Source organism: Mustelus asterias, chromosome 12 (assembly GCF_964213995.1).
Source record: "Mustelus asterias chromosome 12, sMusAst1.hap1.1, whole genome shotgun sequence".
Taxonomy (NCBI): domain Eukaryota; kingdom Metazoa; phylum Chordata; class Chondrichthyes; order Carcharhiniformes; family Triakidae; genus Mustelus; species Mustelus asterias.
The window spans coordinates 57571052-57584785 of NC_135812.1; the positions used below are offsets into that span (position 1 = coordinate 57571052).

Sequence of the window (13734 nt, forward strand, 5' to 3'; positions counted from 1 at the left end):
TGTAATGAGGTCAGGAATTGAGTCACCCTGACAGAAGCTGAACTGAACATCAGTGAGCAGGTTATTGCTAAGCTTGGTGATACAGTCAATGACCCCTTCCATTACTTTGTTGATGATTGAGAGTTAGCTGATGGACGAGTTGGCCGGGTTGGATTTGTCCTGCTTTTTGATTCTGAGATAGTACTGCTACCAGCTGAGCCACTGCTGTACAATCGCAGTGAAAATAAATACCAGGAAGCACTGACGAAAAGAAGGTGCAAATTTTAATTGCTAAAAATTCCAATTTGTTAAATGTTTGTGGTTGACATGAGAGGAATTTTAACCAAGGTATATACCTTATTTGAGAAGTAAAATCCTTTTGCGAACAGTAATATAAAGACACCCCTAATACCCTGGACACACACACTGTTCAGGCCTATCCATTTTTCAGATAACTTTAGAAGGTGAATTTTAATAACCTGGAGTCCCACAGGGAGCCTTACACATCAGGAGCAATCGCAGCCCTTCCCCACAATTCTCTGCTTTCAGGTGGACCTGGGTTACTCAGAGAGCACACATTCATAAAGTCAACCGTAATACATAAATAGAACTCCTACACAATGAGGTACATTTACACACTCTTCTCATCTCTCAGAATTGTCTCAAAATAGTTCATATACAATTTTGCACACAGCAAGATCCCACAGATAGTAATGAGATAACATAGACAAACATTTATATAACACTTTGCATGATCCATTTTGCCCCCGGGAGCTTTACTGAAATTTAATTTCATTTAATGAAATACTAAAGGAATGTAGTCACTTTTAATTTGTGACATATGGCAGTCAATTTGCACACGGCATGATCCCACAAACAGCTATAAAAGTGGATAATCTGTTTTTAGCTCTGACAAAGCGCCATCTAGACTCTAAACATTGGCTCTATTCTCACTCCACAGATACTGTCAGACCTGCTGAGATTTTCCAGCATTTTCTGTTTTTGTTTCAGATTTCAGTATTTGCAGTATTTTGTTTTTTTCTGTTTCTAGGTGTTGGATAAGTATTGGCCATGGAACCTAGTAGAACTCTCCTTCAACTAGAATTTTGGGATTTTAAACATCTCATATGAAGGGTGACACCTCTAGAATTGCAGCACTATCTAAGCATCACACTGGAATGATACCTTAAACTGTGTGCTCAAAGTCTGAAGCAGGGAATAAATTCCACCCAAGGCCAAGCCTGTATGAGGTCTGACGCAAGCAGCAGTTGCAAACACAAAAGCGGAGGACAAATGCAGATCTTGTATTAAATAAAATGATAAAAACAACAATTAAACATATCTGACTGTGATGGCTCCACTGCTGTACAACTGAACCTTATATTGTTATAGACTTTAAAACACTCAGAGCATTTAAAAACCATGATGTGGCCTTTCTATAGTAAAATAACACTGATAATAGAATCCACCCAAAATCCTCAAGTGAAACAAGATGGAGACTAAATTTGATAACTCCAAAGATGGGGCAATGTGAGCTGTGATTAAACCATGCCCTTAACTGTGATGCAGGCAAAACATTGTGTTGCCAGCCCATTTCGGTTATTTCAGCAAACAGCCAGTTCAAACTACACAGCTGGTTACCTGGATTCTTCAGCAGAAGGCCAATACTGTGAGTGGTTAACACCACTTAAAGCTAGCCTGCACCTTTTAAGGCTTGGAGCAAGTGCTGGCAATCTTGTGAGATGGAATCTGATCTGTGGAGGACTGAACAATGGCACAATATGGGAGCGTGAGGATTCCAGAGTTTACAGACACTGCTTTGGAGCTCTGGTGTAGAAGCTGAAAGTGAGGAGAGATGCCTGCTATCTGCAGGAAGCCCTTCTGACATATGCTTAGAAGCTGGTTCAAGCAGTAAGTTGTGGAGAAATTAAGCCCAAAGACATGGATGCAGCATTGCAAGAAGTTCAGTGATCTCAATCAAGTGGTCAGGATCAGTGACTGCACCTTCAAATATCATCTCCTACTAGCTGCACCACTAGCATGTCCTGAACCCTGTGGAGGAGAGTGTTGGTTAGGACTGGGACAATGATGGCTGAGACTGTGACCAGCAATGGATCTTAAACCCATTGAAGGCGACAGTATCCTCAAACCTAATCCTCTTCATATCTCAACTCCCTTTTATTCGACACTCTATTATTTACAAGCTAGTGCGAACATGCACCTTTACTTTCCCTGGCTCTCCAAATTATGATCCTACCTTTGTGCATTTTTCCTTTCAGGTACCCAAGAACTGCAATCTGGCCAGGTAATAGATGAACAGCAAGATGCCAGGTACACCGTTACCCCATTTCACATTCACAGCCACCAACTCAGATACAGTTACTGGTGTAATTGAGAGGAAAGCACAGAGGTGGGGAGACACCAGGCACATATAGCCTGCAGCCAGGGCAAGGTTAGAAAAGCTACCAATTTGCTGGTGGGCTTGCACATGATGTCTACCAGAACTCCAATAAGTAATTTGATAGGGCAGTCTGCAAATGAAGACTGACGGTGTTGCTCAAAATGTTTGGTATATTGGAAAGCCTGCCAGGGAACTTGGGTAAATGCCAAGGAGCGTGGAGAAGTCCAGCACCAACTTGGCACAGAACTTGGAACGGATCCTTCCCAGAATGGAAATGTTGACCAAGGTTAAGTCATGGTGGGGCAACTCAGTCAAGTGGAATGTATGCCCTGTAATGTGTGTGAAATCACAGACACTACTGGTTCCCCAGATGACCATATGTGCAGGAAGTGTTGCCAGCTGCAAAAATGTGAGCTTTGGGATTTAGAGCTCGAGCAGCAGCTGAAGTCACTGTGGCGCATCTGTAAGGCTGAGAGCTACATGGATAGCAGGTTCGGAGAGATGGTCACACTGCAATTTAAAGTCCTGGAGGCAGAGGGGGAATGGATGACAACCAGGCTGTCTAAGGGAACTAGGCACGTAGTGCAGGAATCCCTTGGGATCCCGTTCAGAAACCAGTTTTCCATTTTGGAAGCTGGTGAGGGCACATGTTCTTTAGAGGAGTGCAGTCAGAGCCACATTCGTGGCACCACATGTGGCTGGGCTATATAGGAGGGGAGGGAAAAGAGTGATAAAGATGGCAATTTTTGGGGGGGAACAGACAGGCGTTTCTGGGGCTGTAGGTATGACTCCAGAATGGTATGATGCCCCCCCAGGTGCCAGGGTCAAGGATGTCACAGAGTGGCTTCAGGACTTTCTTCTGTGGGAGGGTGAACAGCCAGAGCTCATGGTCCATACTGGTACCAAAGACTCAGGTAGGAAGGAGATGGATCCTACACTCATAATACAGGGAGGTAGAAAGAAATTTAGCAAGCAGAATGTCAAATGTAGTAATCACTGGATTATTCCAAGTGTCACATGCAAATTAGTACAGAAGTAGGAGGATAAGGCAGATGAATGGAAAGATGGTGTTGATAGGAGGGCTTAAGGTTCCTGGGACTCTGGGATTAGATCTGGGGAAGATGTCACCTATACAAACCAGGTGGACTGCACCTGAACAGAGCTGGGGCTGAGTTCCTTGCAGGGAGTTTTGCTAGTGCTATTGGGAGCGCTTTAAACTAACTCGGCGAGGTGTGGGAACCAAGAGGAAATATCAGCAAGGAATGCCAGAATGCACAGACTACTGGGAGAGAGAGATAGCACTAGTATAGAAAAGAGTAAGTTAACTGGTGAAGTTGGAGTAAGGGAGAAAGTAATGTTAAATCAGGGTTATTGTGCATATATGTGAATGCATAAAAGTATAGTAAATAAGATTGCGGAGTTACAGGTGCAGATTGATAATAAAGACCTGGCTCAAGGAAGGGCAGGACTGGGTGTTAAATTTACCTTGGTACAAGGTGTTCAGAAAAGATAGGAAAGAAAGGAAAGGGGGATGGATGGCAGTATTGGTTAAGGAGAACATTGCTGTGCTAGAGAAAGAGGATGTCCCAGAGGGTTCAAGGATGGAATCAATTTGACTGGAACTAAGGAACAAAAACTGTACAGCGATATTGCTCAGTGTTGTCTAAGACCGCCAACTAGTGAGAAGGATGTAGAATAAATCTGCAGGGAAATTAGAGAGAGATGCAAACATTATATAGTTATAATGGGGGACTTTAATTACCCGAATGTAGACTGGGACAGTGGTTGTGTAAAGGGTGGAGAGGGGCAGATTATGTTCAGGAGAATGTTCTACAGCAGTATGTGTCCAGTCCAACAAGGAGGGATGCACTGTGGGACCTGGTTCTTGGAAATGAGGTGGGCCAAGTGTCAGTGGGGGAACATTTAGGGAACAGTGATCATTGTATTGTAAGGTTTAGGATGATGATCAAAAAGGATAATAGGCAATTCAGAGTAAAAATAATTAATGGGGGAGAGTGGATTGCAATGGAGCAAGAATGGAGCTGGGCCGGTTAGACTGGAATGAAACATTGGTGGGAAAAACTGTAGCTGAACAGTGGGCTGCCTTCAAAACAGAAATGGTCCAGACACAGTCAAGGTATATTCCCTTAAAAGAGTAAGATAGGGCAAACAAATCCAGAGCTCGCTGGATGACAAAGGAGATTGACATTAAGATAAGGAAGAAAAAGTGTGCACATAACAGGTGTCAGGTAGAAAATACAAGAGGAATACAGAAGGTTCAGAGGGGAGGTGAAAAAGCTCGTTAGAGAAGCGAAGGGATTAGGAGAAAAGACTGACAGCCAAAGGGGAATCCCAAAGTCTTCAATAGGCACGTAAATAATAAAGGGAGGAGTCGGTCCGATTAGGGACCATAAAGGGGATTTACACCTGGAGCATGGATAAGATATTTAATTAATACTTCACATCTGTCTTTACCAAGGAGGTAGATGCTACCCAGTACATGGAGACAGACTAAGGAACTAACTTGAAGGGTTCGAAGTTGATGAGGAAGTATTGAATAAACTGTCAGTAATTAGAGATGACAAAACGCCAGGACTGGATGAGATGAATCCAAGGATACTGAAGGAAGTGAGAATGGAAATTGCAGGAGCGCTGGCCATAATCTTCTCTAGACTCAGGGGAGGTGCCAAAGGAGTGGAGAATTGCAAATGCTATGCCCTTGTTCAAAGAAAGGTTGTAAGGATAGCCCCAGCAATTAGAGACAGTCAGTTTAACATCAGTGGTGGGCAAGCTTCTAGAAACAATTATTTGGGATACAATTCGTCATCACATGGGAAAATGTGGGTTAATTTGGAAGAATCAGCATGGATTTCTAAAGGGGAAATCATGTTTAGCTAACTTGCTGGAGTTTTTTGAGGAGGTAACAGAAAGGGTTGATGAGGGTAATGCTGCTGATGTGGTGTACATGGACTTACAGAAAGCATTTGATACAGTGCCACATAACAGATTGAGAAAAGTTTTGCTCATGGAATAAAAGGAACAGTAGAAATATGGATACAAAATTGGCTGAATAAAAAGAAACAGAGAGCAACAGTCAATGGATATTTTTCGGGCTGGAGGAAGATCTGTTGTGGAATTCCCCAGGGATTGGAATTGGGACCCTTGCCTTTTCCGATATATATTAATGATCTAGATTTTGGTGTGCAGGGGACAATTTCAAAGTTTGCAAATAATACAGAACTTGGAAGCATTGTAAACTGTGAAGAGGACAGTGTAGAAGTTCAAAAAGACAGACAAGTTGGAGGAGTGGCCAGATAGGTGGCAGATGAAGTTCAATGCAGAGAAGTGTGAGGCGATGCATTTCGAAGGAAGAACATGGAGATAATATAAAATAAGGGATAAAATTTTTAAATGGCACAGGAGCAGAGGAAGTTGGGTGTATATGCGCATTGATCATTGAAGGTGGCAGAACAGGTGGAAAGAGCAGTTAATAAAACATATAGTATTCCAGGCTTTATTAATAGGGGCATAGAGTACATGAGCAAGGAGATTATGTTGAACAAGACAATAGTTAAACTTCAGCTGGAGTACTGTGTACAGTTCTGAGTGCCACACTATGGGAAGGATGTGAACACATTGAAGAAAGTGTAGAAGAGGTTTACAAGAATCGATCCAGGGATGAGAAACTTCAGTTATGAGGATAGATTGGAGAGGTTGGGATTGTTCTCCTTGGAGAAAAATAGACTAAGAGGAGATCTGATAGGGATGTTCAAAATCATGAGGGTGCTGGACAGGTTGGTTTAGGGAGAACTGTTCCTGCTCGTAAAAGAATCAAGAATAAGAGGCCACGGTTTTAAAGTGATTTGCAAAAGAAGCAGGTGTGATGGGAGAAAAAACGTTTTTACATGACAAATGGTTGGGGTCTGAAATGCACTGCCTGGATGTGTGATGGAGGCAGGTTCCATCAAGGCATTCAAGAGAGCATGGTTAATTATTTGAATAGAAACAACGTGTAGGGTTACGGGGAAAAGACAACGGAATGGCATTAAGTCATGATGCTTGTCTGGGGAGCTGGTGCAGACATGATGGACCAAATGGCCTCCTTCTGCACATAACATTTCTGTGATCCAATCATCTCTATACCATGGGAAGTTTACAATCTTAAGGAAGTCATATGTTCTCTCTGCCTCATTCTCCCTAGCAAGAGAGAATGAAATGCAGTTACATTTCAGCAGAGTGTATCAGTAATCTTCCTTAAGCTGTGGTGGATGGCAAACTGCGAGACGCCACAGGTTTCTCCAGTTCCACTCTGGAAAGGGTCCGACACATTGAAGCTTGTTACCACAGTCACCTTCATAGGTACTAGTAATGCAGTCCTTGTCCTGCTCTGAGGGTTGCAGTTGTGGTTGGAGCAGGTGTCAGATTTCAATGAGGACGTCTTTGCTGAGGAGGAAGCATTGTTCCTCACTGAGTTTCAGGTAGGAGAATTGCTCCTTGAACAATTTGGGTAGATTTGGCATCATGTTGCAAGTCTTTCTCCCCCTCCCCCCTCTTCCAGCTGCTTGTCCTTTTCTCAATGGCCTCTTTTATTATCCGTATCATTTAAGGACTACAAATTAACCCATAGCTGGGAGCAACCAGTTTGTGCAGAAGCTTTGAAGTCAGCACTGTTCCATGTAGATTTTTACAACATTAAACAATCGTAGAAAGCACAAAACATTTGCAGAGTTGAAGAAACAGCCAAAAGGAATTAATCAGCAAGAAACCCAAAATTAGTTAAATAGTGCCGATGGGAGGAGAGGGGGAGGGAATGCATTCTATGTGAAGTTAAGAGAGGGCATTGGCAGAGTATTGAGCTCCAAAATTGCACCATCGACATCAAATTAGTGCGGAGTCTTGATTCACCTTATGATCTGCCTGCTTTGCATACTTCTGGCCGTCACTCTGAGGCTAATATTCTCACCAATATATTGTCTAGTGCGACTAGCCCCAAAGGTTTGACCACTACAGAGATCCAAGAATACTCAGAACAGAAAAACAGCTGCAAACAATCCCAATTTTGTAATGCAAAAAATCAAAGGTTCAAAGGCTCAGCAAAAAATCAAAAAATCAAAAATCAAGATAGATGAAATTGAGTTTTCTGGAAAGAAACGAATAGCCTGAGGCCCCAGAAGTAGAGAGTGAGACTCTCACAGCAGAAGCTGTCTTCATTATCACTCCACGCCTGGCTGGGAGGAAGAGCTCACTGGTTGCCTGACACCCACACACACACACACATTGGTAAATCTCTTGTAAACTGCTCACAATTTTCCATTAAACCACAATGGAAAATGGGGTGTGAAAAACACACACGTATGCATCGGGGTGACAGAGTGAAATAGACGAGGAGTCGGAAAAACTTGTGTTTTTTTGATTCCATACAGTGTTGGTTGAATTTGCAGCAACCTTTATGTTTCCATTGACTTTTTTTCCCGTTGCCTTCGTATTTTGATGAATGCCTGAGCATCTTTGTCTCCTTTTCGTGCTTCTAATAACTTCAATATTTTGTCTTCTGCCAAGAAAATTAAAGAAAATTAAAGAAAATTTCACTGGCTGTCTTGTCTGGAGACAATACACATCTTTTTAGCCTGTCTTGATGCTCTCTCCACTCCCATTGTTTTGTTTCTTAAAGACTGGATTAGTTGTAAGTATTCGCATTCCAACCATTATTCATGTAAATTGAGTCTGTGTCTTATAAGTTCTGTTTGTGAACAGAATTCCCACTCACCTGAAGAAGGGGCTCAGAGCCTCGAAAGCTTGTGTGGCTTTTGCTACCAAATAAACCTGTTGGACTTTAACCTGGTGTTGTTAAACTTCTTACTAAGAAAATTAAAGCCAGTGACAAGTCTTGCACAGTTAAGCAGTAGTTAAAATTAATCAAGATTGCAATGTCATTATTTTCTCTGTAAGAAGTTTAACAACACCAGGTTAAAGTCCAACAGGTTTATTTGGTAGCAAAAGCCACACAAGCTTTCGAGGCTCTGAGCCCCTTCTTCAGGTGAGTGGGAATTCTGTTCACAAACAGAACTTATAAGACACAGACTCAATTTACATGAATAATGGTTGGAATGCGAATACTTACAACTAATCCAGTCTTTAAGAAAGACTGGATTAGTTGTAAGTATTCGCATTCCAACCATTATTCATGTAAATTGAGTCTGTGTCTTATAAGTTCTGTTTGTGAACAGAATTCCCACTCACCTGAAGAAGGGGCTCAGAGCCTCGAAAGCTTGTGTGGCTTTTGCTACCAAATAAACCTGTTGGACTTTAACCTGGTGTTGTTAAACTTCTTACTGTGTTTACCCCAGTCCAACGCCGGCATCTCCACATCATTATTTTCTCTCCCAGAGTTTCACGCCTTAACACATAAAAATACTGACTGCTGGTGGGGCACAGTTCCCTCCAACCTCATATCAGTGACCCTGTTTCATGTGTCATCCTCAACAGTGACATGTCCTGGGAGTGTTTAATGGGGTAAGGAGTCTAACAACACCAGGTTAAAGTCCAACAGGTTTATTTGGTAGCAAACGCCACTAGCTTTCGGAGCGCTTACCCCAGTCCAACGCCGGCATCTCCACATCAGTGTTTAATGGGGGCAGCGTAGAGGAAGCTTTACTCTGTATCTAACCCAGTGCTGTACCTGTCCTGGGACAGTTTGATGGGGACAGTGTAGAGGGAGCTTTACTCTGTATCTAACCCCATGCTGCACCTGTCCTGGGAGTGTTTTGATGGAGAGAGTGTAGAGGGAGCATTACTCTGTATCTAACCCTGTGCTGTACCTTCCTTGGGGCGAGATTGTGACCAATTGAAGTATTTCAATGCATAAAACTGACATCCCTAATCTTGCTGTGTACAATAGTGTAGAACATGGGAGTATTTGCCATATGAAGGAGCAGTTCAGTGAGGGAAATGTTAGCACCTGGAAGTTCCCCTTTAAGTCAAACACCTTGGAAATATATTGCCGTTCATCCACTGTCCCTGGGTCAAACTCATGGAATCCCTTTAACATCATTATCAAATGATCTGCAGCAGTTCAAAGTGGTTGTTTATAATTATCTTGTCAAGGGGATATACAATAAATATTGGCCTTGCCAGCAACTCTCACTTGTAATGAGAGAATGAAATGGACTCCCCGACCTCAATGAATACTCAGCAAAAGTAGAAAATGTTGAAAGCAGCTTGTTCTTACCTTTTGGTTTTGGATGGCCAAGCATCAGTCGGCTCTGAGGAACTCTGCTGATGTTGAGTTCTTCCTCAGTGCTGTCCAGTCCTGGGACATCTTGCAAAGAGAAGTATGCTTCTCCTTCTAGATCATCACTGAGCAATGTATCATGATCAAATACAGTGATAAGTAAGCAGGCTCCCTTGCTCCGACATTGCTCTGGAGTAACATCGCTGAAAACAAGTCACAAAAAGAAAAACAATTCTTACTCCCCTACTCAGGCACGGAGGGAAAAATGCAACTTTTAACTCTCTACATGTAACATATTTACCTGTAAACAATTTTGTAGGACTTGGATCTTATAAAAATTCTAATTCAGACCTAGAACCTAAAGAACAGCTTACAATGCATCAAACCATCCCAGTCGTGCACAACGGCTCTGTGACAGGACTGACAGTTCAAACTGACAACCACATTGCTGGAAATTGTCCTTTCTACAGCCCATATTTAATTATGTGCTTGATTTAGCCCTCAGAGGGTAGTTTGGGCAACAGGGCTGGAAGGGAGATAATCATAGAACAGAATCCCTGCAGTGCAGAAGGAAGCCATTCAGCCCATTGAGTCTGCACTGACTCTCCGTTAGGGCATCCCACCCAGACCCTATCCCCATAACTCCAAGTATTTACCCCCGAACCTACACATCTTGGATTCTAAGGGGCAATTTAGCACAGCCAATCAACCTAACCCGCACATCTTTTGAGTGTGGGTGGAAACCGGAGCACCTGGAGGAAACCCACGCAGACATGGGGAGAACGTGCAAACTTCATACAGACAGTCACCCAAGGTCAGAATTGAACCCGGATTCCTGGCACTGAGGCAGCAGTGCTAACCACTGTGCCACCATGCCGCCCAACTCATGAACGAACTCATATCTCTCCCAATTTTTATTTTCATTGGATGAAGTGTACAGGCGATGGAGGTCAGAGGTTCAGCACTTGTCTTGTTCTCTAAGGTCATCATAGTTATCCTTTGCTCCCTTGAGTTAGATCGCAGAAAATGAACCAAGGTTGCTACTCCTGATCACCAGTCAGCAAACTTTCGGGAAAGTGTATATATGGACATAATTTAAGGTCGGCTATGAAACAGTCTGGTCAAATAGCCTGCCGTGAAAAATGGAGAACTATCAGGAAATAGATAGAATCTAACTAATAGATAGGCTGGAAATTTGGGCAAAGAAATGGCAGATGGAGTTCAATCCTGATAAATGCGAAGTGATGCATTTTGGTGGGAATAATGTAGGGAGGAGCTACACGATAAATGGAAGAACCATAAAGGGTGTAGAGACGCAGAGGGACCTGGGTGTGCAAGTCCACAGATCCTTGAAAGTGACGTCACAGGTGGAGAAGGTGGTGAAGAAGGCATATGGCATGCTTGCCTTTATAGGACGGGGCATAGAGTATAAAAGTTGGGGTCTGATGTTGGAGATGTAGAACGTTGGTTCGGCCGCATTTGGAATACTGCGTCCAGTTCTGGTCGCCACACTACCAGAAGGACGTGGAGGCTTTGGAGAGAGTACAGAGGAGGTTTACCAGGATGTTGCCTGGTATGGAGGGGCTTGGTTATGAGGAGAGATTGGGGAAACTGGGGTTGTTCTCCTTGGAAAGACGGAGGATGAGGGGAGACTTAATAGAGGTGTATAAAATTATGAAAGGCATAGATAGGGTGAACGGTGGGAAGCTTTTCCCCGGGTCGGTGGTGACGTTCACGAGGGGTCATAGGTTCAAGGTGAAGGGGGGGAGGTTTAACACAGATATCAGAAGGACATATTTTACACAGAGGGTCGTGGGGGCCTGGAATGTGTTGCCGGGCAAGGTGGTGGAGGCGGACACACTGGGAACGTTTAAGACTTATCTAGACAGCTATATGAACGGAGTGGGAATGGAGGGATACAAAAGAGTGGTCTAGTTTGGACCAGGGAGCGGCGCAGGCTAATTGTTCTTTGTTTCTCGTTTCAAGGCTTCATTCTATGATCATCTTGCTGGTGCCAGTACAGAGCGAGACTGATAGTTGGGAACCTGTCTCGGGGGCTGGGAATTCAGATGGTTTCGTAAAGCAGAAGTGGAAATGAATAGGGTTGGGAAGCATTTTCTGATCAGGGCCAGTGTGATCTCCTGGACTCGTTTCGATCGCCACAGGGGGTCGGAGAGGAATTTCCCAGATTTTTTTTTTCCCCATATTGGTCCTGGGGTTTTCACTCTGGGTTTTCGCCTCTCCCTGGAGATCACATGGTCTGGAATGGGGGGGTGGGGGTGAGTTAATAGGTTGTGATGAACAAAGCATCGTAGCTGTGAGGGACAGCTCGGTGGATAGGATATTAGGATGTAGATAGGCTGGAAAATTGGGCGGGGATCCTGGATTCAGGATTCAATCCTGGACCGGGGAGCGGCGCGGGCTTGGAGGGCCGAAGGGCCTGTTCCTGTGCTGTATTGTTCTTTGTTCTTTGAAAGAAACTGTGGAACTATACCCTGGCAGAATAAAGGCAAGGAACATCAATAATTAATATAGTATCTTTAACATAGTAAAACAGTCTGTGTAGCATTTCATCAGAGCATCATCAAACAAGTGACAACAAGATACTGGAGCAGGTGAACAAAAACTTAGGTTTTTAGAACTGTCTCAAAGGAGGATGGATGGGTCTAGGGAGGGAATTCTGGAGCTTCTGGCCAGGCAGCCTAAGACACTACGACGGGGCAAAGAAAATCAGGGTGCATTAGAGACCAGAGTTGGAGGAGAGATCTCAGAGGTTCTGTTTGAAAACCGTTATCAAAATTTTAAAAAGCAAGATGTTGTCAGACTGGGAAACAATTTAGGTCAGTGATCACATAGATCGTGGGTGAATGGGAATTCATTAAGATAATTAAAAGCAGCAGTGTTTAGATGAACTCAAGGTTATGGAAGGTGAGGCTCGCCAGGACCAAATTTGAATGTTCCAGTCTAGAAGGAACAAAGGGATGGATGAGGGACATAAACCTGTATTTAATTGGGTGACGCGACCTGAAGTGGTTCATATAATTGGACATCGTTTGCTTTCAGCAACTTTTATTTGACGTCAACTGCTTTCGATTGCAATCATTTTGCCATCATTTGATATTACTTATTCTCACAAACTATCATCTAGCTGTCATTTTATTTCATTTTCTCTCAGAACTGACCATTTAGCTATCATTTTCACACAGAACCATATACGTAATGTCAAACAATAATTGTCATCCACTGCTGTCCTGCCGTGATCACAATAAAATGTGACTACAGGCAACATTTTCCTAAATCCTAACTGATTATGTACGCAGTGCATGGGCCACAGTGACACACGCACGCGCACACACACCCCCATTCTCACACGCACACACACACCCCCATTCTCACACGCACACACACACCCCCATTCTCACACGCACACACATACACATACCCACTCTCTCACACACATATGCTCCTCCACTAATGCTCTTCCCGCCAACACTCTTTCCATTCCCCCTCCCTCCCTCCACACTCTTCCCCTCCACTACTCTCACATATGCAGAGACTCAACCTCTCTTTCCCTTTCCTCCCACCACACCCCTTACCTTCCCCCAAACCCCTCTTTTTCTCCAAAACACCCTCCTCCTTCCCCCCCCTCCCCCTCCATTTCCCTCACTTCTCATCTTCTGCACCTACAATCTGATGATCCCTATTCACAGGGCAGGCTGCAAACCACAGGGGCCCTGTTAAGATTTGAAGTCAGAACGGAGCGTTGCCGGTGTCCAGACCAAGCGTGAGAGTCGAGGTCGATGAGGCCCAGGGCCTGGAGGGAGGGCGAAGAGTGTGGAGAGAGGAAGGGAGGGCGAAGAGTGTGGAGGGAGGGGAAGAGTGTGGAGGGAGGGGAAGAGTGTGGAGGGAGGGGAAGAGTGTGGAGGGAGGGGAAGAGTGTGGAGGGAGGGGAAGAGTGTGGAGGGAGGGGAAGAGTGTGGAGGGAGGGGAAGAGTGTGGAGGGAGGGGAAGAGTGTGGAGGGAGGGGAAGAGTGTGGAGGGAGGGGAAGAGTGTGGAGGGAGGGGAAGAGTGTGGAGGGAGGGGAAGAGTGTGGAGGGAGGGGAAGAGTGTGGAGAGAGGAAG

The 13734-nt window shown here is 44.2% G+C and overlaps 1 protein-coding gene across 2 annotated transcripts in view; it reads right to left on the reverse strand.

The window, feature by feature from the left end:
* Positions 1-245: 245 nt before the first annotated feature.
* unc13d (unc-13 homolog D (C. elegans)) overlaps positions 246-13734 on the reverse strand; it is a 148216-nt gene continuing 134727 nt past the window's right edge. For both annotated transcript variants that reach the window (XM_078225269.1, XM_078225270.1), the window contains 2 exons: positions 9609-9814; positions 246-7931 (listed from right to left, as the gene is read on the reverse strand). In XM_078225269.1, the coding sequence (XP_078081395.1) occupies positions 7828-7931; positions 9609-9814 (310 nt within the window). In that variant the 3' untranslated portion in view covers positions 246-7827. The remainder of the gene's footprint in view (positions 7932-9608; positions 9815-13734) is intronic.